This window comes from Entelurus aequoreus, linkage group LG02 (genome assembly GCF_033978785.1).
Source record: "Entelurus aequoreus isolate RoL-2023_Sb linkage group LG02, RoL_Eaeq_v1.1, whole genome shotgun sequence".
In the NCBI taxonomy this organism is placed as follows: domain Eukaryota; kingdom Metazoa; phylum Chordata; class Actinopteri; order Syngnathiformes; family Syngnathidae; genus Entelurus; species Entelurus aequoreus.
The window spans coordinates 81,314,731-81,342,387 of NC_084732.1; the positions used below are offsets into that span (position 1 = coordinate 81,314,731).

Here is a 27,657-nt window from a genome sequence, read left to right on the forward strand (position 1 = left end):
AATTTTTCAGGATTCATGCAGATCCCAAATACAGATCAGCAGTTACCAGAAGGTAAGAAAAGTTGCTCTTGCATAACATTGCGAAACAAAACGCCAGATAATATGTCTTACCTTATACACACACCATAATAATACTCTTATGTTGAAGTACAGTACAATCAATCAAGCGGTGCGGCTTCATAGCTTACCATAGTCGTACTAAATTATTTTGATAGATTTTTGAGCGCTGTGTGTAATGTTCTATATTTTCAATGGAACATATACAATTTTGGTGCTGTTTACTTGAGTCATATTGCAGTCTGCATGTATCTCTTATTTTTGACTGCCATCTACTGGTCACATTTATCATTTCACCATGTACCAAATAAAATAGGTAAGCACAATCAAAATCATTCCGTAAATTCGGCGCACCGGGTTATAAGGCGCACTGTCGAGTTTTGAGAAAATGAATGGATTTTAAGTGCGCGTTATAGTCGGAAAAATATGGTAATTATGTGCAGTGTCTTATACAAGATATAAACAGCTTTTTGTCTTCCATCTCATATCTGATAGAGCCTTTGTGAACTCTCTTCCGAGTTCAAGATAATAAAATGTAACAGCCCACACTGGTTCAAGGATGTTCAAAACAGATGACGAGACAGAATACCCCTCAACGATTTATATATCTTCTTCTAGTTCACCATTTGTCTCCTCCATAGATGTTCTGCACAGCCTTCACGTTTATTTGCATTTATGTCGGTGACACTGGAGTAAGGAGGGTCCTTAATGTTTCCTGCTGAGTTCAAAGGCGCCGAGCATGTTGAAGCGTAAACGATTTGAGCTAGCATGAGGTGGTGTCAAAGCAGAGCAGATAAATTATAAAATGTTGGTGTGTGGCCTTTTTCACACACCAAATGTAAAGGATTGCATTAAGTGTGAGCCAAACAGGAGGCAGCCGTTCTTGTTTATTTAGAGCTTATCAACACCAGCAATATACCACCCAAGTATGTTTGAATTCACTGAACCTGCATTCCGTAACGCTGGTGTTTTGATTTGCTGCTGGAATAAAATCCTAAGCGTGGAAAGTTTGTATGGAGTGTGTGTGTGTGTGTGTGTGTGTGTGTGCGTGTGCGTGCGTGCGTGCATGCGCAAAGTTTGGCTTTTCTCCACTGTGTGCTCCAAAAAATGGATTTGCGCCATAAGTTTTTGGAAAAACACACTTGGATTTATGCATGGGGAAAATACACACACCTTGAAGGTTGGTTCATTGTAGTTGGTAGGAACCGGTGTGATGTTTATACTATATTGTTTTGCACAACTTTTGAATATTTTCATTATAGATTATGAAATCTAAACAAACCACAAAAAAAAAAAAAACAGCTTAAGAAGAGAAAAAAATGTGGATTGCAGTGTTGAAACAGAAACGGTAGAACCGTGTTTTCCGGACCATAGGGCGCACCGGATTAGAAGGCGCATTGCCGATGAATGGTCTAGTTTTGATCTTTGGGTAACATTTTAGTATTGGGAACACATTCTAAGTAACAAAGACTTAATTTAGAGTTATTTGGACACTAGGGGAACATATAAGGGTTAGGGTTACTAATAAGCAATAATTCTGAGGTTATTGAGGGAAGACTCTTAGTTAATGGCTTACTGGTTGTATAATAAAGCCATGCACAATAAGGCATTAATAAGTACTTAATAATGACTAATTAAGAGCCAATATGTTACTAATTTGCATGTTAATTAGCTGCTAATTAATGGTGAATATGTTCCCCATACTAAAGTGTTAACCTTTTTTCATATATAAATCGTACCGGATTAGCGCATCGAAGGGGTCATATTTTCATTTTTTTCTAAATGGAAAACACTTCCTTGTGGTCTACATAACATGTAATGGTGGTTCTTTGGTCAAAATGTTGCATAGATTATGTTTTACAGATCATCTTCAAGCCGCTTTCTGACGCCGTTTTGTGGGCGGTCTTATTTACGTGGCTCACCTTCGACAGCGTCTTCTCCCTGCCATCTTTGATGTAGCGGTGTAGCGTTCAAGGACGGGGGTGGAAGAAGTGTCAAAAGATGGAGCTAACTGTTTTAATGACATTCAGACTTTACTTCAATCATTAACGGAGCAGCGTCTCCTCATCCGGAAACAAGACCGGAAATGTGTCCCGTGAAAAACCGTCCGACCGGAACCCTCTAATAACTAAAGTTCCTTGGGTGAATAATGTAAACTCACGACACCGGTATGTTTTAGCGCTTTCATGGCGAGTTTACTGACAGATATACTGTAAGTAAGAACTTTACACTACTTTATATTAGAAATGCCAACCACGGAGAGTAAATGTCCCATAACAAGAAGATAGAGAAAAATAATTAACTCATTGACGACGGTGTCACTACGGACTACAAAGGCGGATGCGCGCAATTTTTCAGGACTTATGCAGATCCCAAATACAGATCAGCATGTACCAGAAGGTAAGAAAAGTTCATTTTGCATATGTGACAGACTTCCACTGTCGACCGGGTTCCATGGACCACCAAGCACAGACATGACTTCGAGCAGGGTTGTGACTTTGTTTATTTTTTCCAATAAACCTTAGTGCAGGTCGCTTTTCAGCTCCTCTTCTCTGCTCGCTCTTTGGTTCGCTTTTCAGCCTCCCTCGTCTTCGTCTGCGTCTCCCGCTTAGTCGCTTCCGCTCCTCATGCGCTGCTGGCTCTCCAACTTCTTCTGCCCCGTCGTTCTCGGCTGCCGCCCTTTTACACACTGGGAGGGGATTACGCAATTGTGCGCAGCCGGGCGATCCACGCACCTGATGTTTATTACGGCAACGATCCCGGCGCACCTCGCCTCGTTGCTGGCCCTCCGGCGACGCCGCCATCTCGGGGTCGGCCCCGGCGTGCCCCGCCTCGCTGTCGGTCTGCCGGTCACGCCTCCCCACAGCATAATATTGCGAAACAAAACGGCAGATAATGTCTTACCTTATACACACCATAATAGTACTGGTATGTTGAAGCACAGTACAATCCATCAAGCGGTGAGGCTTCATAGCTTACCAAAGTCGTACTAAAACATTTTGATAGATTTTTGAGTGCCGTGTGCAATGTTCTATATTTTCAATGGAACATATAACATTTTGGTGTTGTTTACTTGAGTCATATTGCAGTCTACACGTGTCTCTTGTGTGTGGCTGCCATCTACTGGTCACACTTATCATTACACCATGTACCAAATAAAATAGCTTCGAGGTCTGTAAGCAAAAACAGAATTATTCCGGACATCAGGCGCAACGGGTTATAAGGCGCACTGTCGAGTTTTGAGGGGGGGAAAAAAGGATTTTAAGTGCGCCTTATAGTCCGGAAAATACGGTATTTGAGTGGAGATCCTGAAAGACGGGAGCAAAAACAAAAGTGTTGAGTTCATATAATAAATCCCCCCCCTTTCCATCCTTTAATCCACCCCCCCCTGCAGTCGCAGCCAATCAGAAAGGAGCTGTGACTGCAGGAGAACAACTGGCCCAAAAGCAGGAACCGAGAAGATTAGGACCCCATCCCCTCCTTCCCTGTCATGTTAATTTCTCACTCCAGACCTTCATGGGCTCATCCCAGCATCATGTCCTCCATCCCCTTATCATGCGTCTCACCTTCGTTTAATCCGGGACTTTTGTCATTTATTTCCCGCAAGGTTGAAATCTTCTCGCTTCACTCGGCGCGTTTGCCTCCTCGTCCGTCTCTTCATATTTTTTTCTTGCGAAAATCTCCCCGTCGTGTGCTTTGATCCGAGCCGTTTGGACACATTAGCATAATCCTCCTTTTTTCCCTTCGTCCTCTACTTGGCTCTGTTTCCCTTAAAACCCCATGCCCAGTCCCGGCTTTTTCCCTTTTTCTCCGCCTCCTCCTCCAGTATTTACTGCCTCTTTCAGTAAATAAAGCGGGCACAGACGAGACGTGTTTAGAGGCTGACGAGGGCAGAGAAAAGGACACTAATGACAAGAACTTAATTTAACCTTCTTTGTACAGTAGGTCCTTTACAAGCTGGCCTGACCAGACTTTTAAAAAGGATTCCCCCTTTTTACTAACCGGTTAGGACACTGTTAACTACGTTAACAGGATGAAGGTGATGAATGTTCATGCTAAAGTTACTGTACGGACAACGAGAACGGGAAACAAAATTTACCGTCAATTTTGGACTGTAGGAGACTACTTTTTTCCTACACTTTGAACCCTGCGGCTTATAAAACGGAGCGGCAAATTTATGGGATTTTCTTTGCCGGCGGCCATAATAAAAATACATTTGTAAAAAGGGGAGTGTTTTATTGTTTGTGCTTTGGTGCCATCTTTTGAACAAGTTCACAGTGCCTTTTAGTCTTCTAGCCGTCCATAGCGTTTCTACTCGTCTGGATTCGTCATTCATCACTCCAAGAAACGTTTGTACTTTTTTACAATATAGCAAAAACTTTACACTTACTAAACCGTACCATGTGATGTCTGTAAGAGTGTGTGGGGGGGTGTGGCCTGCGGACCTGCAGCGAAGCGGGGTGTGTCAGGATCGGCTTCGAGATTAGTGACAGGTGCGTAGATGACACAGCTGTGAGTGTTTGTCTGATCACCTGTCGCTCTGTTAAAGGCAGCAGTCGGGAAGGAGAGGAGGTTGTTGATGGTGGACAACGAGCGAGAGAAACTTGAACATGGCTGAAAAGCACAACTTATTGCAAAATAAATAATTGTTCGCAAAGATGAACACGGCTGTCATGTCCGTCGTTGGTGGTCCAGAGAACCCGGAGGAGCAAGACCTCCACAGAGTGTTTTCATGCATAATTGTACGTTCTATCGTAATGCACGTATAGCATTAGCTAATATACTAACACACTTACGAGTGTCTGTGTTAGTATTATTAACTTACAACGGCACTCTTTTTGTACTGTTTCACACATTCCTCAGTAAATTCACCGAAGACGTCACCGTGGAGTTATTGAGTCTGTTTAGTTGATTGGAGAGATAGCTTCCGCAGCTAGTAGGTCCATGACGATGAATTCTGTTTTGTTGGATCAATAACTTCTGGACAATCGGTAACATACATCTGCTTTCAACTTGCACTTACAGATGTAGCGACGGACTGTAGTTACTGACAGTGGTTTTCTGAAGTGTTCCTGAGCCAATGTGGTGATATCCTTTACACACTGAGGTCGCTTTTTGATGCAGTACCGCCTGAGGGATCCAAGGTCACGGGCATTCATTGTTGGTTTTCAGCCTTGCTGCTTACGGGCAGTGATTTCTCAGAACTTTTTGATGATATTACGGACCGTAGATGGTGAACTCCCTAAATTCCTTGCAATAGCTGGTTGAGAAATTTTATTCTTAAACAATTTGCTCACGCATTTGTTGACAATGTGGTGACCCTCGCCCCATCCTTGTTTGTGAATGACTGAGCATTTCATGGAAGCTGCTTTTATACCCAATCATGGCACCCACCTGTTCCCATTTAGCCTGTTCACCTGTGGGATGTTCCAAATAAGTGTTTGATGAACGTTCCTCAACTTTCTCAGTCTTTTTTGCCACTTGTGCCAGCTTTTTCGAAACATGTTGCAGGCATCAGATTCCAAACGAGCTAATATTTGCAAAAAATAAGGTTTTTCAATTCGAACGTTAAGTATCTTGTCTTTGCAGTCTATTCAATTGAATATAGGTTGAAAAGGATTTGCAAATCATTGTATTCTGTTTTTATTTACCATTTACACAACGTGCCAACTTCACTGGTTTAGGGTTTTGTACTAGTGATAGATCAAACAATGCTGTTTACTATTTGGTGCTTTGACCAGAGTTTTCTATTCCTTTCTGCGCAGTCATTCGTAAAGAAAAAAACAAACATGTTTATTTACAGTTCAAATGTATATACTTTTGTAAACAGGTAGATGAGCAGTATGACGCACCAACACATTAGCAGTGCAGTGTCAATACAGTGAGCGAGTGTGCCACACACTCACTGAGGCATCATTTACCCCTCACTAGTATGTCCCAAATGTGATGATTCTTGGAATATCAAGCCAATCCGACTTAATGGGTCAAAGTTTAGGGTTTTATAACCGTTATTTATTAGAAACATAAAAGCTGAGGCCACCCAGTAGAGATGCACATTTTGCCAAATGTTCACACTTTAGTGTGCAGGAGTTTTTTTTTTTTTTACATGACTGTATATCATAGTATAAGTGCTGATGTATCCTAAACAAGTTGAGACATGCGGAAGCAATTTTATATCGTCATTTTGATACATCTCCCTATGATTATGCAGTATATCAATCGACCAAAAGCAACCGAGGAAAAAAAAAAATTGGGCTGCATCATACTTTTGCAGCAAACATGAGCCGGGTGCGAGAAGATGGTTTTGCTCTTGGCATCTTACAAAAGACTTGTTTGTACTCGTGCCATCGTGCAGCATCAGCACAAAGTTGCAGGGCTTTGGCTTTTTTGCTGTCGAAGAACGCTCTCGTTTATGATGCTGGCACCGGCAGCTGACAAATGTAGGTCATCTTCAGACTTGAGCCATGTTTTATGTATCGTTTTACATCCACGCTCATTTAGTCTCCTGGAGATGTCAACAATGCTGCACTTTATCAGTCACAGTCGTGTCAAGCTCATGGTCGGGATTTTGTCATCGCAACTAAGTTTCTGCATTCATCTACTATCAAAATTGTTTATTTTTTAATTAATCGCCATTCTTATTTGTAGCAATTCTCAACCCAAAATCGATTTTTTAATGTCAAAATGTTGGTGTTGTTTACTTGAGTCATATTGCCATCATAGTGCAGTCTACATGTATATCTTATGTTTAACTGCCATCTACTGGTCACACTTATCATTACACCATGTACCAAATAAAATTGCTTTGAGGTCGGTAAGCAAAACCAGAATTATTTTGTACATTAGCGCACCGGGTTATAAGGCACACTGTCGAGTTTTGAGGAAAAAAAAAGATTTGAAGTGCGCCTTATAGTCCGGAAAATACTTAATATCCAAATACATTGATTATATATCGATTATTTAAATATAATATGTACACATATATATTTATAGGCTATATATATATATTGTTACTTTACATGCAGTCAGCTTTCGGCCCCCCCCAGGTAAAAAAGTTTGGACACCCCTGCACTAGATGGAGTATACAATCAGAATAAAAATGTAAGACTTTTCTTCAGTTAAATGTTTACATACAACATGTTTATTTAAATGTTAGCCTCGGTGTCAGACGGTGCTTAAACTTCTAATACGTTTTTTTGATGAAGTCATGGACGCGGACCTGGCTGGTCTGCACAGAGCGGCGGGGCGGGGCCGATTAAAGGCATCACACAGGCCGCTGCTGGAGACTCTGCCAAGAAAATAGGCAGCTTGATTCTGCCCTGCCAGGGTGAAATTTTCTCTGGCCGCTGACCGGTGCGGTCTAGAATCAGATAAGCCGCCTGTGTCAAATAAACCCAAGCACAGTCGGCGGAAGATCACAGTGACAAAGGAGAGGCATTTTCAGGAATCATATTTATAGGAATATATTCAGTTGTGGTTCTGCCACCTTAAATGACCCCTATTAAATGTTTTCCACTTTAATTCCATCCATCTATCCATTTTCTACCGCTTGTCCCTTTTACCTATCCTTTAACTTGTTAATAGAAACTACTAAGGTTGTCCCAATACCAAGATTTTGGTACTTAGACTTAGACTTAGACAAAGTTTATTGATCCACAAGGGAAATTGTTCCACACAGTAGCTCAGTTACAAAGGATGGAAAGGATAAGGATGGAAAGGATAATGCACACAAGGGCACAAAAAGAGGGCAAACTACTAAGGTTGTCCCAATACCAAGATTTTGGTACTTAGACTTAGACTTAGACAAAGTTTATTGATCCACAAGGGAAATTGTTCCACACAGTAGCTCAGTTACAAAGGATGGAAAGGATAAGGATGGAAAGGATAATGCACACAAGGGCACAAAAAGAGGGCAAACTACTAAGGTTGTCCCAATACCTAGATTTTGGTACTTAGACTTAGACAGAGTTTATTGATCCACAAGGGAAATTGTTCCACACAGTAGCTCAGTTACAAAGGATGGAAAGGATAAGGATGGAAAGGATAATGCACACAAGGGCACAAAAAGAGGGCAAACTACTAAGGTTGTCCCAATACCAAGATTTTGGTACTTAGACTTAGACTTAGACAAAGTTTATTGATCCACAAGGGGAAATTGTTCCACACAGTAGCTCAGTTACAAAGGATGGAAAGGATAAGGATGGAAAGGATAATGCACACAAGGGCACAAAAAGAGGGCAAACTACTAAGGTTGTCCCAATACCAAGATTTTGGTACTTAGACTTAGACTTAGACAAAGTTTATTGATCCACAAGGGAAATTGTTCCACACAGTAGCTCAGTTACAAAGGATGGAAAGGATAAGGATGGAAAGGATAATGCACACAAGGGCACAAAAAGAGGGCAAACTACTAAGGTTGTCCCAATACCAAGATTTTGGTATTTAGACTTAGACTTAGACAAAGTTTATTGATCCACAAGGGAAATTGTTCCACACAGTAGCTCAGTTACAAAGGATGGAAAGGATACGGATGGAAAGGATAATGCACACAAGGGCACAAAAAGAGGGCAAAATCAAAAGGTATAAAGTAGACTAAAAATGTACCATAGTAGCAATATAAAATAAAACATACATGTAATATTTACATAATTTATATAAAGTATATTGTAAATGGTAAATGGGTTTTATTTGTCTAGCGCTTTTCTACCTTCAAATTCCAAGCTGCTGTTTTGAGGCATATTAAAAAAATAAATAACTTCAATAATAAATATGGCAGTGCCATGTTGGCATTTTTTTCCATAACTTGAGTTTATTTATTTTAATGCATCCAGCGGGGCATCAAAACAAAATCAGGCATAATAATGTGTTAATTCCAAGACTGTATATATCGGTATCGGTTGCTATTGGAATCAGTAATTAAGAGTTGGACAATATCGGAATATCGGATATCTGCAAAAAAAGCCATTATCGGACATCTCTAGTTTGAACCTTTTACGTGAATCGATACGCGGTAGTACAGACGGAATCCCGCACCATACACAGACTAGTAAAACTCCGCAGTGATGAAGTGTTTCCCTGGGAGATGACAGTAATCTGGAGAGAAAAAGACGTGTGTTGGACGCAAGGACAAAACCTTTACTTAACTTCCTAAGTCTCTTCAGACGTGCAGAGTCCTCTATCGTTCTCCAGAGTCCACATCTGTTTCCACACAGCCCTTTCTTTCTCGAAGCTGTTCATCCCTTCATCTGTTGAGCCCCTGTGATAAGCAGCATTTAGACAGATATATTGCTCCCATTAGAGGCACTTGATTCCGCTGCTCTACAGGAAAGAGCGGGCCATTAACTTGCTGCTCCCGGCCACTTAAAGACGCACACATACATCTACTTAAAGACACGAAGCACACACACCTCGCAGCGTGTGTGCGTCCGCATCAAAAAATGTGGCGGGCGCTCAAATTGCTTGTGGTGAAGCAAGGCCGCCATCCAGAAACCTTTATTCTTCTTTCGTTTGGGAAAATATTGACCACGAAATCTTATGCAAAGAAAAAAAATACGAAGTACGGAGTAAATTGATTCCTGGGATGCATTAAAGAACCGCACGAGGAAAACATTAAAGACGTAAAAAAAAAACCAGCTCGTGCAGGCCTGTGCGCGTGTCCGCCTCAGAGGAAGGATTCATTGGTGCTAGTAGCAATGCTGAGGTGGGTAGATTATTTCCTGATGATCAGGATTAAAGCAGCCAGGGAGCTCATCAACCTTCCTAGGATGTCCCTGCAGGTCCAACCTGATAAAACAACAGAGCACGCGTGCACGCATGAGGGAGGGCCAGGTATTTATTTCGCCCGTGTGTTGGTATGTGTCAGGGTATTTGCGTGTTAACTCTGCTCGCTCGTCCAATTTGGGGGGAAACTGGTTTATGTATCGAAAAGATGAGGGAAGGCATTTCTGCTGACGGAGACGCTTCTTCTGGTGAGAACATTTTTGTTGCCGCCGTGCCGTTTCTGCCAAGATTCTTCTGTCAGACTTGGAGTAAAATGTGCTTTTTGTTCGATTCTAGTTGCATTTATTTGTGTTTCGGAAATCTATATAAAATATGTACTGTAGTACGTCAAAACCAGTGAAGTGGCACGTTGGGAAAATGGTAAAAAAAAACAACACAGAATACAATGATTTGCAAAATCTTTTTCAACGTATATTCAATTGAATAGACTGCAAAGACAAGATATTTAATGTTCGAACTGAGAATCTTATTTTTTTGTGTGCAAATAATCATTAACTTAGAATTTAATGGCAGCAACACATTGCAAAAAAGTTGGCACAGGGGCATTTTTACCACTGTGTTACATGGCCTTTCCTTTTAACAACACTCAGTTAAGGTTTGGAAACCGAGGAGACCAATTTTTGAAGCTTTTCAGGTGGAATTCTATCCCATTCTTGCTTGATGTACAGCTTAAGTTGTGGTATTTGACACTTCATAATGCACCACACATTTTCAATGGGAGACAGGTCTGGACTACAGGCAGGCCAGTCTAGTACCCGCACTCTTTTACTATGAAGCCACGCTGTTGTAACACGTGGCTAGGCATTGTCTTGCTCAAATAAGCAGGGGCGTCCATGATAACGTTGCTTGGATGGCAACATATGTTGCTCCAAAACCTGTATGTACCTTTCAGCATTAATGGTGCCTTCACAGATGTGTAAGTTACCCATGCCTTGGGCACTAATACACCCCCATACCGTCACAGATGCTGGCTTTTGAACTTTGCGCCTATAACAATCCGGATGGTTCTTTTCCTCATTGGTCCGGAGGACACGACGTCCACAGTTTCCAAAAACAATTTGAAATGTGGACTCGTCAGACCACAGAACACTTTTCCACTTTGCATCAGTCCATCTTAGATGAGCTCGGGCCCAGCGAAGCCGGTGACGTTTCTGGGTGTTGTTGATAAATGGCTTTCGCTTTGCATAGTAGAGTTTTAACTTGCACGTGTGCTGTTCGAACGTTAAGTATCTTGTCTTGCAGTCTATTCAATTGAATATAGGTTGAAAATGATTTGCAAATCATTGTATTCTGTTTTTATTCACGATTTACACAACGTGCCAACTTCACTGGTTGTGGGGTTTGTAATAACAAAGCCAAAACAACAACATGCTGAACCGTTCTAATTTTTTCAGCCGCCCTGCCGACACGCACACACACTGTCACTAGCCCTGTGGTGCACTCCAAGTTTGAAACTCCATAACTTTAGCAGCCATGTTGCTACAATAAACAGGAATTTAAAAAATGCAATCCACTTGACCCTGTTGGTAAATCGTCTTTGTATGCAGCTAGTAGGGAGGAAAGGAGCAGGCAGTGTTGACGATGCTGCGGATGCAAAATTAGAAAAAATGCTGTAAAAAAGCTAAAACCTTGCTTAAAAAACGCATAAAGTAGCACCGATAAAAGTAGCTACTGACGACACTGCTGCGCTAACTAAATGAGCACCGGAGATCAATCAATGGCTGTGCTACCGTGCACACAATGGATGAAATGTTTGTACACAGGGACAAAGTTCGTACACCAAAGCATATTTTTTTATTCGGTCTCTGGTTCGTAAATGGAGAAGTTTGTGCAATGGGGGGGTTCTTAAATCGAGGTTCTACTGACAACTTACACACTCTGTTTCCCTGTTAACAGGCGCATAGATTCCATCTCTGGCGCCTCTGGTATATGTTTATTTTTTTATCATAAATACATTAGAATATATTATATCTATTTTACATTGTTGAAATATCAGTGGTAAACATTTTTTTATTTTTTATTTTATGATGATTTTATTCTTTGAAGAACAAATGAGTTTGTGCAATTGCAATGCCTTGATGTTGATGAGGTTAGTACACAGTTATATCTTGCGGTTGTAATAATAATTGGCGTTTATAATTGTTTACGTTGGATAAGAGTCAAATTTGTGCCCTGTGAATGACTGGCAACCAGTCCAGATGTGTCGTCTGCCTGAACTGGATTTTCAAAATGGACCACCAGAAATGGCTACTTATGTTTTAATGTGTACGTTGGTAAACATCACTCCCTGACAACCTGGAGAACAGTGACGGCTATGGGGTTAGGTGCCCAAGCTTCTTTTTTTTTTTTTAGCTCGGTAGTTAGCACACTCGTCTCTCATGCCCATAACCCAGGTTCCGGTCCCGGGCGGAACAGAAAAGCAGGGACTGAACCAGGCGGGTATACGCCGAAAAAAGTTCAATGTTAATCTTGCATCACATTTAATCATCGCAATGTAATCATCACATATTTGTATTATGTACACAGTTTTACTTTTTCCCTCGGAGCCTATCTTTGTAAGCAGATATTTTTTTTTGTTAATGAGTTTTAATTTATTTTTCAACTTTGAAATTACGGTTAAATGTTGCATCTTCACCCCTGTTGGGGTTTGTGTAAGCTCACAACCGATATTAAGAACTCGAGTAATGAACTTAATGATAGTAATATAATGTTCTGATGACGCCAGTTGTTTTTTTATTATTAGTTTTTCATATAATTTAAACCAACTTACGCAATGGGTTGTATAAAAACTCCTCATAATGCAAAGGCTTATTCAAGATGTTTAACTTCATGATACACTATATTGCCAAAAGTATTTGGCCACCTGCCTTGACTCCTATATGAACTTGAAGTGCCATCCCATTCCTAACCCATAGGGTTCAATATGATGTCGGTCCACCTTTTGCAGCTATCTTTTCTTTCTTTAGCCTTTATTTAACCCAGGGGTGTCCAAACTTTTTCCACTGAGGGCCACACACGTAAAAATTTAAGCATGCGGGGGCCATTTTGATATTTTTCATTTTCAAACCATAACAAAATATATGGATTTTTTTTTTTTTTTTTTTACCTTTAGCGCTCCCGGGGACCATAAAGGGTCTCAGTCATTAAAATGTAAAAAATAAGTCAAATTATTATTATTTTTTATTTAACGCTTACAGCACATATGTCAGAGTCAAGGCCCGCGGGCCATATCCGGCCCGCGAGAAGGTTTTTTACGGCCCTTGGGATGATCTTGATTTATTATTAGAACCGGCCCGCAGACCGCAGATCTTTTACACGCACCAAGCGGATGCCGGTCCAAGGTTCCGAAAGGGGGCGAGCGGCCCGCCGGGACGCGCCTGCCGGCCGAAGGGCTGCAGCCCGGCCGTCAGTCGCGGAGCCCGCCGTGCCACGCGCGCCAAGGGGGCGGGCCGAAACCCGGCCCCGAGGCCCTGAGACTTCTGCTTTGTTTCCCCAAACCGCGCGTCACCGCCGGGCCCGCACCACCGTCGGGCTGCAGCCCGAGCGTCGGTGGCGGAACCCGTCATGTGCCGCGCGCGCCAAGCGGAGCGGGGGGGTCAAGCGGGCCGAAACCCGCAGGCCACCCCCTCACCACGAGGCCCTGAGACTTCTGCGTTTGACCCCTACGCGCGGCCCGTCGGGACGCGCCCGCCGTCAAGCCACGAGGGCCAGCCGTCGGGTCGCGGAGCCCGCCGTGCCACGCGCGCCAAGGGGCGGGCCGAAACCAGCGGGGGGTTTCGGGCACCCAACTCGCCTCCCTCCCACGGAGGGAGGAGGGGGGTTTAATGTGAACATTACTGTGCAATCACATATTTAGAGTTTTTACTCAATTCAAGTTTAAAAGTTAAAGTTTAATATTTGTTTTCACTGCATGTTACTTCTCCTTAAACAAAGTGTTGTTTTTGATTTATAGATTTTTGCACTTTATTTTATTGTATTTCAATTTAATTATATTTTAAAAATATTTCAGTTGAGTGGATGATAGAAAATTGCTATTATTGTTTTTTTCTTTGAAGTAAATTTAGCCCACTTTTGCTAAAATAGAAAATATAGGCTACTGATGGTGCCTTGAATACCGGTTTCTTTCATTTAATGTTCATGTTATGGGGATTTTTATATAAAGGAAATTTGTCTTTTGTGTCTGTTGAAAATTAAAGATTACTGACAGAGCCATAAGAAAATATTGCTTTATTTATCTGATCATATTGGAATATATTTGTTAGGTTTTCAGTAGGTTCAATTAGGTTCACTAGACTATATGCGTCATTTAAAAATTTTTCAATGAACATTCGAACAGTCCGGCCCTCGGCTTGTAGCTAAATTTTTTATTTGGCCCTCCGTCCATTTGACTTTGACACCCCTGGCTTACAGTAAATCTCTATATTAACTTCAGGTTGATATAAAGTAAAAAAAAAAAAAAAAAAAGGTTTTATGCCTTTTCTGTCAAAGACAACTTTGTTTTTTTTATAGTAAAACTGAAATATGCAGTATTTAGTAATTAGAGCCCTAAAAGATCAATAATGCAGGACACCATTGATTTTAATTCTTTAATATTTTTGAGTAATCACAGTGAAAAGTTAAATAAAATCTTACTAAATATATTTGGGATCCAAAAAGTCCCCCACTCATAAAGTGATACATTTTTATTAGTTTTTTTTTTACTTTTAACACTTAAATTACGAGATCAACTTCAGATATATCTGTCGATTTTACGTTTGAACTATTATTTTGTTTGTATTATGCTCTTTTGTCAAATACAACTTTGATGTTTTTTTATGACAACCACACAATATATGCAATATTTTTTTCCACATAAAACATTTTAAAGTGATATTTTTTATGTAATAATTCAGTATAACACAGATTTGTAGTCTTTTTTTTTTTTTTTTTTTTTTAGCAATGGCAAAAAAAATAAAAATAAACAAAGACAAAAGAAAAAAAACAGCCTGCATGGCAGCTTTGTGTCAACATTGCAACTTTTTCTTGTTAGATTTCACCTCATTCCACTTTTTTTAAATGTTTTTATTTTTTATTTTTGCAATATTATCAATTTTGCAATTTTTGCAGAATGTGTGGCGGGCCGGTAAACAATTAGCTGCGGGCAGCAAATGGCTCCCGGGCCGCACTTTGGACACCCCTGATTTAACCAGTCAAAATCCCATTGAGATCAAAGATCTCTTTTTCCAAGGGCGACCTGGCCAAGAGGGCAGCAGCAAGGTTACATTAAAAACAATGAACAACACATAAAACATCAAATTTACAACATTAAAACTTGCTCACATAACACATGTGCATACAGACAAGGTAGACTGCAATCCTTTCACAGAAGCTTTAAACTCATTTAATGTAACAAGGGTTTGAAGTTGAAGATTCGATTGTAGGTTATTCCTAGCCTTCGGTGCTGAAAACCTATTTGATTGAGACTTTTATTAGTAGGTTGCTTTCTTGCCCAGTTCAGTTCTTACTTTGGGGACGACAAATTGCAGAACATTTATTGAACGAAGATTGTGACTTCCTTGTTTCTTTGTTAAAAGACAAGATGGATAAAATGGAGTGATACCCAGAATGGTTTTTAGATGAACACATACCAATGATTGAGGGGTCGTATCACAGCTTCAACTCCTCTGGGAAGGCTGTCCACAAGGTTGCAGAGTGTGTTTATAGGAATTTTCCACCATTCTTCCAAAAGCGCATTGGTGAGGTCACACACTGATGTTGGTCGAGAAGGCCTGGCTCTCAGTCTCCGTTCTAATTCATCCCAAAGGTGTTCTATCGGGTTCAGGTCAGGACTCTGAGCAGGCCAGTCAAGTTCATCTACACCAGACTCTGTCATCCATGTCTTTATAGACCTTGCTTTGTGCACTGGTGCACAGTCATGTTGGAAGGGGAAAGGACCCGCTCCAGACTGTTCCCACAAGGTTGGGAGCATGGAATTGTCCATAATGTTTTGTATCCTGGAGCATTCCTTTCACTGGAACTAAGGGGCCAAGTCCAACTCCTGAAAAACAACCTCACAGCATAATTCCTCTTCCACCAAATTTCACACTCGGCACAATGCAGTCCGAAATGTAGCGTTCTCCTGGCAACCTCCAAACCCTTACTCGTCCATCAGATTGCCAGATGGAAAGGCGTGATTCATCACTCCAGAGAAGGCGTCTCCACTGCTCTAGAGTCCAGTCCACGCTTTGCATTGGACTTGGTGATGAGTGGCTTAGATGCAGCCGCTCGGCCATGGAAACCCATTCCATGAAGCTCTCCGCGTACTGTACGTGGGCTAACTGGAAGGTCACATGAAGTTTGGAGCTCTGTAGCAACTGACTGTGCAGAAAGTCGGCGACCTCTTTGCACTATGCTGACCCCTCTCTGTCAGTTTACGTGGCCTACCACTTGGTGGCTGAGTTGCTGTTGTTCCCAAACTCTTCCGTTTTCCTAGCAAAGCTCAGCAAAGCTTGACTCAAAGCGTAGGAAAGCTTAACAGATCTTGGTTCAAAGCGCGGACCCCAGTCGCCACCGCATGCCACCAGACGACCCTCACGCTTTAACGCCGCTTTGCATGCCGCTTTGCATGCCGCTTTGCATGCCGCTTTGCATGCCGCTTTAAAGCGCCGTCAAAGCGCCGTTGGTGTGAACCTAGCATTACAAACGTTCGTAGCACCTCTTCCAAATGACGGCGCTTTGCTCGCCGCTTTAAAGCGCGGCAAGCGCCGTTGGTGTGAGGGGATTTCATTTTTTTATTTTTTTATTTTTTTTTTATTTTATTTTTTTTATTCTGCAAATTTTTTAAAACTTTTTATTCGACCCCTTTTACCGTATTGCATTTGCATTATCTTGTTTAGCACACTCATTGTTTATGTTTTTTTTTTTTTTTTTTTTTTTTAATTTTTTTTATTTTTTTGTTTTTGTTTTTTGTTTGCTCCATGCTTTTTTAACCTGTAAAGCACTTTGGTGCAATCTAAAAAGTTGTTGAAAATGTGCTATATAAATAAAGTTGACTTGACTTGACTTGACTTCACGACTGGATTTGTTGCACAGGTGGCATCCTATGACTGTTCCACGCTGGAAATCACTGAGAGCGGCCCATTCGTTCACAAATGTTTGTAGAAACAGTCTCCATGCCTAAGTGCTTGATTTTATACACCAAGTGATTATGACACCTGATTCTGATCATTTGGATGGGTGGCCAAATACTTTTGGCAATGTAGTGTATATATAGAGCAGGGGTCACCAACCTTTTTGAAAGCAAGAGCTACTTCTTGGGTACTGATTAATGCGAAGGGCTACCAGTTTGATACACACTTCAATAAATTGCCAGAAATAGCCAATTTGCTCAATTTACCTTTAACTCTATGTTATTATTAATAATTAATGATATTTACACTTAATTGAACGGTTTAGAAGAGGAGAAAACACGAAAAAAATGACAATTAAATTTTGAAACATAGTTTATCTTCAATTTCGACTCTTTAAAATTCAACCGAAAAAAAAGAAGAGAAAAACTAGCTAATTCGAATCTTTTTGAAAAAATTAAAAAAACAATTTATGGAACATCATTGGTAATTTTTCCTGATTAAGATTAATTTTAGAATTTTGATGACATGTTTTAAATAGGTTAAAATCCAATCTACACTTTGTTAGAATATATAACAAATTGGACCAAGCTATATTTCTAACAAAGACAAATCATTATTTCTTCTAGATTTTCCAGAACAAAAATTTTAAAAGAAATTCAAAAGACTTTGAAATAAGATTTACATTTGATTCTACAGATTTTCTAGATTTGCCAGAATAATTGTTTTGAATTTTAATCATAATAAGTTTGAAGAAATATTTCACAAATATTCTTCGTCGAAAAAACAGAAGCTAAAATGAAGAATTAAATTAAAATTTATTTATTATTCTTTACAATAAAAAAAAAATTTTTACTTGAACATTGATTTAAATTGTCAGGAAAAAAGAGGAAGGAATTTAAAAGGTAAAAAGGTATATGTGTTTAAAAATCCTAAAATAATTTTTAAGGTTGTATTTTTTCTCTAAAATTGTCTTTCTGAAAGTTATAAGAAGCAAAGTAAAAAAAAAAAAAGAATTTATTTAAACAAGTGAAGACCAAGTCTTTAAAATATTTTCTTGGATTTTTAAATTCTATTTGAGTTTTGTCTCTCTTAGAATTAAAAATGTCGAGCAAAGCGAGACCAGCTTTCTAGTAAATAAATAAAATTTAAAAAATAGAGGCAGCTCACTGGTAAGTGCTGCTATTTGAGCTATTTTTAGAACAGGCCAGCGGGCTACTCACCTGGTCCTTACGGGCTACCTGGTGCCCGCGGGCACCGCGTTGGTGACCCCTGATATAGAGTGTCACACAAACACACTACAGTAGCCCACATGCTGGATAATACATGATCCAGATGTGCACCACGGTTGTTAAATTAGTGCAAAAAAGGTGAAGCGCATGTCGACTGAGCAGTTTGATGGTGTCTCTCTCTCTTTGCCTTGAATAATGCAATATCCCAGCAAGGGTATGTGGGTCAGTGGGGCTTTACTTTACCCCGAGAGACCCTGCGCCACACACACACTTAATTCACTCACCGAGTTGTCTGCCCGTCTGCCGCCGTGGTTAACTCGCCGTGTGGCGTCGTGCATTTTTCATAAAGTCTGGGTAGCCCCGGTCAATATTTAATATCTGGTATTGACAGGCGAGACCGCTGGCAGGCAGGACTGCGAGCTCCCCTCCTCCTGCTTTCATCCGTCTCTGGGCCGTAATTAAATTAGCTGTGTCTGCCCATGACAAAGAGCCAGTCATTAGACAGTGAGGAGCTGCACTTACAGCGGATATGAAGTTAAGCAGGAATGCGCTGAGCTTAGTGTAAGAAAATGGAATAACTCACTTTCATTGTAATCCATCACATTTTCTTATCCATCCTAAATGCATTTGACATTTTAATTTTATGACTAGTACGGAGCACCTGTTTTACAACCGACTTCCACTTCCTGACACTTTTTTTTATTTGTCCGCAGTGCTCCCCACCTGCTCGCCGCTGGACTTCCACTGTGACAACGGCAAATGTATCCGCCGCTCGTGGGTGTGTGACGGAGACAACGACTGCGAGGACGACTCCGATGAGCAGGACTGCCGTAAGTGGGCCTCTTGTGGTGATGGAAGTTGCTGGTTGCTGAGAAGGGTGCTCCCAAAAAAATTGTATTCACATCTGAATTGTTATGTTTGTTTATTCAATTTCTAAATCGATTAATTGATTTATAAATTACAGCTTATTATACAAAATATATACTTTTAAATATTTAATAAATAAAATATAAAAGCAAACATATATTTTATAATAGTTTACTTGAAAAAAACATATATATATATATATATATATATATATATATATATATATATATATATATATATATATATATATATATATATATATATATATATATATATGAAATACAATAACAATTTGCATATGTGTGTGTGTATGTATGTATGTATGTATATGTGTATGTATATATATATATATATATATATATGTATACATACATACATATATATACATGTATAAATGTGTATATATATATATATATGTGTATACATACACACATATAAATGTGTGTGTGTGTGTATATATATATATATATATATATATATATATATATATATATATATATATGTATATATATAAATGTGTATACATATATGTGTATACATACACACATATAAATGTGTGTGTATATATATATATATATATATATATATATATATATACACACGTATAAAGGTGTGTGTATATATATATATATATATATATATATATACATGTGTATACATATATGTGTATACATACACACATATACATGTTTATATATATATATATATATATATATACACATATAAAGGTGTGTGTGTGTGTATATATATATATATATATATATATATATATATATATATATATATATATATATATATATTAGGGCTGCAACTAACGATTAATTTGATAATCGATTAACCTGTCGATTATTACTTCGATTAATCGATTAATAATCGGATAAAAGAGACAAACTACATTTCTATCCTTTCCAGTATTTTATTGAGAAAAAAAACAGCATACTGGCACCATACTTATTTTGATTATTCTTTCTCAGCTGTTTGTACATGTTGCAGTTTATAAATAAAAAGCCTCTGCGCATGCGCATAGCATAGATCCAACGAATCGATGACTAAATTGATCGGCAACTATTTTTATAATCGATTTAATCGATTAGTTGTTGCAGCCCTAATATATATATATATATATATATATATATATATATATATATATATATATATATATATATATATATATATATATATATATATATATATATATATATATATAAATATATACCTGTGTGTGTATATATATATATATATATATATATACCTGTGTGTATATATATATATATATATATATATATATATATATATATATATATATATATATATATATATATATATACCTGTGTGTGTGTGTATATATATATATATATATATATATATATATATATATATATATATATATATATGTATATATATATATATATATATGTATATATATATATATATATATATATATACCTGTATATATATATGTGTATATACCTGTATATATATATGTGTATATATATATACCCACATATAAATATGCATATATATACATATATATATACACATACACATGAATGTGTATATATACACAGACATATAAATCTGAATATATAAATACACACATATAAATGTGGGTGTATATATATATATATATATATATATATATATATATATATATATATATATATATATATATATATATATATATATATATATATATACACTTACACACACCACACACACATATACTGTATATTAATGTGTGTGTTCCCCTTTGCCTTATGTTGTTCAAATATCAAAGTGTAATTTTGGACCCCTGGAGAAACAGCAACTACTATTGCAGCTGCCAATGAGGATATAAACAAATAAACAAAATATTATGGTAATTTTCTTTTCAGGTCAAATTTAGTGACTTTTTTAAATCCCAGCCATAGTATCAGTTCAGTTTCGATACAGGTAGTTGGTGTGCCCTACACTCACTGAGGCGTTATTTACCCTAAAATATCATAAAATTCAGATGCCTTCTTGTCACGTTCTCCGCTAAAATACATGTATTGTATTCTCTAGCTAATATATCAATTATGTGGTCGCTGTGTTTCTATAAAGATTCAGCTTGATCAATTTTTTGTTCGGAACGGTTCGGTCGATGGCAAAAAGGGTCACTAAGTGTCCTTTTAAAATCTAATTGCCTCACATACATGATCAATACGGATCAATACTAAGTGTTTCCCGCTCTCCATCTCATCAACACAACAAAAAAACCTTTGATTTTTTTTGTTCAATTTTACCTCTCTTGAGCATCACTATTGTTAAAAACAGAACACATTTAACAGAGAAAGACGGTTATATTTTGTTTTTAATGAATATTTTATACAATTAGAGAAGGTACACTTTAAAATAACAAGTATAGCTATCGAGTTAGAATAAACTGAACCCTGTATAATAACAGAGCTACCTGTCCAGATGACTGCTGTTTACATGTCATGTGAGGATATAGAACCCTCTATTTTATCCTCCTTCCAACACATCTGTCGACATCTTTCTACATGTGCGTGCTGACTTTGCTCTGAACTCCATTTGTATTATTTTATTGAATATGTTGAAGGACATGATCGGTGATGATGCGAGTCAGCTGCAGCGCACATCTGATGATATTTAGATTTTTAATTTAAGACACAAGTTGGTTATTGAATCCAAACAATATGCCGTGTGGTGGCATACTGTGCTGGATATTATTAGGGGATGGGAGGATGAACCATCGGTTTTCGTCACCACCATCAATCTAAGCCAGGGGTGTCAAACTTATTTTAGATGGGGGGGCCACATGGAGAAAAATCTACTCCCAAGAGGGTAAAATCACGGCACGATAACTTAAAAATATAGACAACCTCAGATTGTTTTCTTTGTTTAAAAATACAACAAGCACATTCTGAAAATGTTCAAATCATAATGTTTTTTTTTTTGTTTTTTTTACAATTACATGTTGTTGAATTTAATGTGTCGTTATTTATACTTTGTGAATTAATTATGTGATAATGTTCATCAGTCAATTCATTGGTGTTAATTTTCAATCAAGATTAAAAAAAATAACATCAAAATTAGAGATGTCCAATAATGGCTTTTTTGCCGATATTACGATATTGTCCAACTCTTAATTACCGATTCCGATATCAACCGATACCGATATATACAGTCGTGGAATTAACACATTATTATGCCTAATTTTGTTGTAATGCCCCGCTGGATGCATTAAACAATGTAACAAGGTTTTCCTAAATAAATCAACTCAAGTTATGGAAAAAAATGCCAACATGGCACTGCCATATTTATTATTGAAGTCACAAAGTGCTTTTTTTTTTTTTAAATGCCTCAAAACAACAGCTTGGAATTTGGTACATGCTCTTCCTGAGAGAGCACGAGGAGGTTAAGGTGGGCGGGGTTGGGGGGGGGGGGTGTATATTGTAGCGTCCCCAAAGAGTTAGTGCTGCAAGGGGTTCTGGGTGTTTGTTCTGTTGTGTTTATGTTGTGTTACGGTGCGGGTGTTCTCCCGAAATGTGTTTGTCATTCTTGTTTGGTGTGGGTTCACAGTGTGGCGCATATTTGTAACAGTGTTAAAGTTGTTTATACGTCCACCCTCAGTGTGACCTGTATGGCTGTTGACCAAGTATGCCTTGCAATCACTTGTGTGTGTCAAAAGCCATACATATGTGATTGGGCCGACACGCAAAGGCAGTGCCTTTAAGGTTTATTGGCGCTCTGTACTTCTCCCTACGTCCGTGTACCACTCCGTACAGCGGCGTTTTAAAAAGTCACAAATTTTACTGTTTGAAACCGATACCGATTATTTCCGATATCACATTTTAAAGCATATATAGGCCGATAATATCGGCAGTCTGATATTATCGGACATCTCTAGTATTCAGCTGTCAGTGCTGCTGGAGTGATTGCCATTGCCCATTACCACATTTCAAAGCAGTTGCCACGTGCCGAGTGCAACCGGGTGTGGCGTCACGCGCAACCCGGCTACCGAAACATGTCATCGTTGGGTTTTAAGTGAATCGGTCAGTGCCAAAAAAAAGTGCCGGACTCAGTACCCATCCAATTTCCATGTCAATACAGCTTGTGAGTGTGCCATACACTCCCTCAGGCACCCTTCACTATTCAAATGTACCGGAATGTTCCTTGTGAGTCCGGGTGTGTATTGTATTAAAAACCCATCCCTAAATATAACCATTTAGCAAGAATGTGAAGAATATGACTGCCATTTGTTTGACTTTTGTTGCGCTTTGCAGATAAATTATTTAGGAAGTTGAATTCTGCAGGAGGCGGACCATGAAATCTGCAAAGTGAAACATTGGCGACAGATAATGTTTTTTTCTTTTATTTCTTGTGTGTGTGTGTGTGTGTGTGTGTTGGGGGTGTGTTTGTGAAGCAGGTATGAATTTTTTAGCTTCTTTCAGCGTAAATTGTGATTCCTTCCCCTTTGTCTCAAACTGCTTATTATTTAATGCATTTCCATTCTGTCCCGCCCTCAGCTTATTCCACCTTTTATTAAGGTGGTTTTATTCATTTAGTTTGAGATACTGACCTAAAGATTGTCAATCCCAAACACACACATGCATGACACTGCAATGTATGTCTATTTAAAGGGAATATGATCATGATCAGGAAGCCTGGTAATGACTCAAAAGCGGCGAGCACCCTTTGCCCTTTTGCCGTTTGGCAGCCGGGTGAGTGATCAGGGTCTTGAGGGCTTGTCCACCTTTGACCTTTCTTTGTTTACCTCGCTGATGGCATCAAACACGGCGAGCAGGGGCCACTGGGGGGAGAAACGCAGGTTAGTGCAGCCATTAAATGTGAGTAAAATCCGGTTTTAATTGGGATTTTACTGCCGCTTTAGTGGAGGAAATTGGACCGGATCAGCAGTGGAAATTGTTAGTGTGATGTGTGTCGACTGACGACGAATGAAAGATGCATGGAAGTAGCAAGAAATGAAACAATTAGCATGTCCTGTTTTATACAGTCAATCATTCTCCACATAGCGCTTCACTCACTACATTGCAGATTTGACAAAACCCCAATTCAGTGAAGTTGGCACGTTGTGTAAATGGTAAATAAAAACAGAGTACAATGATTTGCAAATCCTTTTCAACCTATATTCATTTAAATAGACTACAATGACAAGATACTTAACGTTCAAACTGGAAAACTTTATTTTTTGCAAACATTTGGAATTTGATGCCGGCAACATGTTTCAAAAAAGCTGGCACAAGTGGCAAAAAAGACTGAGGTGAACAAGTGGGTGCCATGATTGGGTATAAAAGCAGCTTCCATGAAATGCTCAGTCATTCACAAACAAGGATGGGGCGAGGGTCACCACTTTGTGAACAAATGCGTGAGCAAATTGTCCAACAGTTTAAGAACAACATTTGTCAACGAGCTATTGCAAGGAATTTAGGGATTTCACCATCTACGGTCCGTAATATCATCAAAAGGTTCAGAGAATCTGGAGAAATCACTGCACGTAAGCGGCTAAGCCCGTAACCTTGGATCCCTCAGGCGGTACTGCATCAAAAACCGACATCAGTGTGTGAAGGATATCACCACATGGTCTCAGGAACACTTCAGAAAACCACTGTCAGTAACTACAGTTCGTCGCTACATCTGTAAGTGCAAGTTAAAACTCTACTATGCAAAGCGAAAGCCATTTATCAACAACACCCAGAAACACCGCCGTCTTCGCTGGGCCCAAGCTCATCTAAGATTGACTGATGCAAAGTGGAAAAGTGTTCTGTGGTCTGACGAGCCCACATTTCAAATTGTTTTTGAAAACTGTGGACGCTGGTCCTCCGGACCAAAGAGGAAAAGAACCATCCGGACTGTTATAGGCGCAAATTTCAAAAGCCAGCATCTGTGATGGTATGGGGGTGTATTAGTGCCCAAGGCATGGGTAACTTACACATCTGTGAAGACACAATTATTGCTAAAAGGTATATACAGGTTTTGGAGCAACATATGTTGCCATCCAAGAAACGTTATCATGGACGCCCCTGCTTATTTCAGCAAGACAATAACAAGCCATGTGTTACAACAGGGTGCGGGTACTAGACTGGCCTGCCTGTAGTCCAGACCTGTCTCCCATTTGAAAATGTGTGGCGCATTATGAAGCCTAAAATACCACAACGGAGACCCCGGACTGTTGAACAACTTAAGCTGTACATCAAGCAAGAATGGGAAATAATTCCACCTGAAAAGCATAAAAAATTGGTCTCCTCAGTTCCCAAAGGTTTACTGAGTGTTGTTAAAAGGAAAGGCCATGTAACACAGTGGTAAAAATGCCCCTGTGCCAACTTTTTTGCAATGTGTTGCTGCCATTAAATTCTAAGTTAATGATTATTTGCCAAAAAAAAAATATATATATATATATATATATCTTGTCTTTGCAGTCTATTCAATTGAATATAAGTTGAAAAGGATTTGCAAATCATTGTATTCCGTTTTTATGTACGATTTACACAACGTGCCAACTTCACTGGTTCTGGGTTTTTGCGATACGTGAGCCGAGACGTCAGTCCAATGGAATCAGTTCAAGTGAATTATGGATTCAAATCCGTGATGTACGATTCACGTGCGGGAATGGTATCACGTCAGTTCCGTCCCCAGCCGACACGGCGCTTTGAAGCCGCGTCACGCCTTGACAGAACTCCAACATCAAACTGAAATCTCTGCTCTGTTGACGTCTGTGTCTCGGCGTCTCTTCATCTCTTTCGGTTCGTCTCGGTTGTCTATCAGACACACACACACACACACACACACACACACACACGCACACACACACGTGCACTGCGAGATAGATTATAGATTGCTACCTGCCTTGGGCCATCAGTCATTTGTTCCCCCCTGACTAACGTGTTTACTCTGCCCTGGGCTGGTGGGGGCAGCCATAGTCCATTGATTACGGGCGGGGACCGCAGAAGACTGCTTTTGAAAGTGCTTTAATTGATGGGAGCGTGATTAATTAAAAAAATTTTTAAAAAGAAGGTCGTGCAGAAAAAGGGTTTTGGAGAGAAACCGTGTCAATGTCATGGTGCTAAAAGTTTACTCCAGGCAGTGACTTATCTAACTAGCTCATGTGGATGACTAATATGTCTTTTATGTTCAGTCTCAAGGTTAACTGTCTTGTGAAATAGCATTTCCTTTTATATCCGAGCCGGGGTCCCCAATTAAGGCATAAATCACGCTGCAGGGGGGTCTAGGGAGGGCAGCAGTAAATTCAAACTGGTTTTGCATATAAAGCAAGTGGGATTTTATTTAGCTTATTGATTTCTCCAAAATGAATTCCCTCCGCAATAACTTCCATCAAGGCTATAAACACGACCTCTGTAGAATTCGCTCTTTAGAGCACTCGAAGGTATTTGTCCGGCTTAGCCCGGCCTCGCTGCTTCAGAGATTGTTTTGGATGGCGAGAAACCGTGGAAGTATTATTGTAGCGAAAATATTTGCCAACGCGTATCTCAATCTGTGCGTCTGTAATCCAATTTACGTGTCTGTGAACCATACTTGCCAACCTTGAGACCTCCAAATTCGGGAGATTGGGGGGGTGGTTGAGGTGGGCGGGGCCAGGGGCGGGGCGGGGTTAAGGGGGAAGGAGTATATTTATAGCTAGAATTCACTGAAATTCAAGTATTTATTATATATATATATATATATATATATATATATATATATATATATATATATATATATATATATATATATATATATATATATATATATATACACTACCGTTCAAAAGTTTGGGGTCACATTGAAATGTCCTTATTTTTGAAGGAAAAGCACTGTACTTTTCAATGAAGATAACTTTAAACTAGTCTTAACTTTAAAGAAATACACTCTATACATTGCTAATGTGGTAAATGACTATTCTAGCTGCAAATGTCTGGTTTTTGGTGCAATATCTACATAGGTGTATAGAGGCCCATTTCCAGCAACTATCACTCCAGTGTTCCAATGGTACAATGTGTTTGCTCATTGGCTCAGAAGGCTAATTGATGATTAGAAAACCCTTGTGCAATCATGTTCACACATCTGAAAACAGTTTAGCTCGTTACAGAAGCTACAAAACTGACCTTCCTTTGAGCAGATTGAGTTTCTGGAGCATCACATTTGTGGGGTCAATTAAACGCTCAAAATGGCCAGAAAAAGAGAACTTTCATCTGAAACTCGACAGTCTATTCTTGTTCTTAGAAATGAAGGCTATTCCACAAAATTGTTTGGGTGACCCCAAACTTTTGAACGGTAGTGTATATATATATATATATATATATATATATATATATATATATATATATATATATATATATATATATATATATATATATATATATATATATATTAGAGATGTCCGATAATATCGGCATGCTGATATTATCGGCCGATAAATGCTTTAAAATGTAATATCGGAAATTATCGGTATCGTTTTTTTTATTATCGGTATCGTTTTTTTTTGGTTTTTTTTGTTGTTTTTTATATTAAATCAACATAACAAACACAAGATACACCTACAATTAGTACACCAACCCAAAAAACCTCCCTCCCCCATTTACACTCATTCACACAAAAGGGTTGTTTCCTTCTGT

At 39.0% G+C, this 27,657-nt stretch overlaps 1 protein-coding gene across 1 annotated transcript in view; it reads left to right on the forward strand.

The window, feature by feature from the left end:
- Positions 1–27,657, forward strand: part of LOC133639760 (low-density lipoprotein receptor-related protein 4-like) — a 284,058-nt gene that overhangs the window by 149,601 nt on the left and 106,800 nt on the right. The window contains exon 3 of the mRNA XM_062033354.1: positions 18,889–19,005. Within this exon, the coding sequence (XP_061889338.1) occupies positions 18,889–19,005 (117 nt within the window). The remainder of the gene's footprint in view (positions 1–18,888; positions 19,006–27,657) is intronic.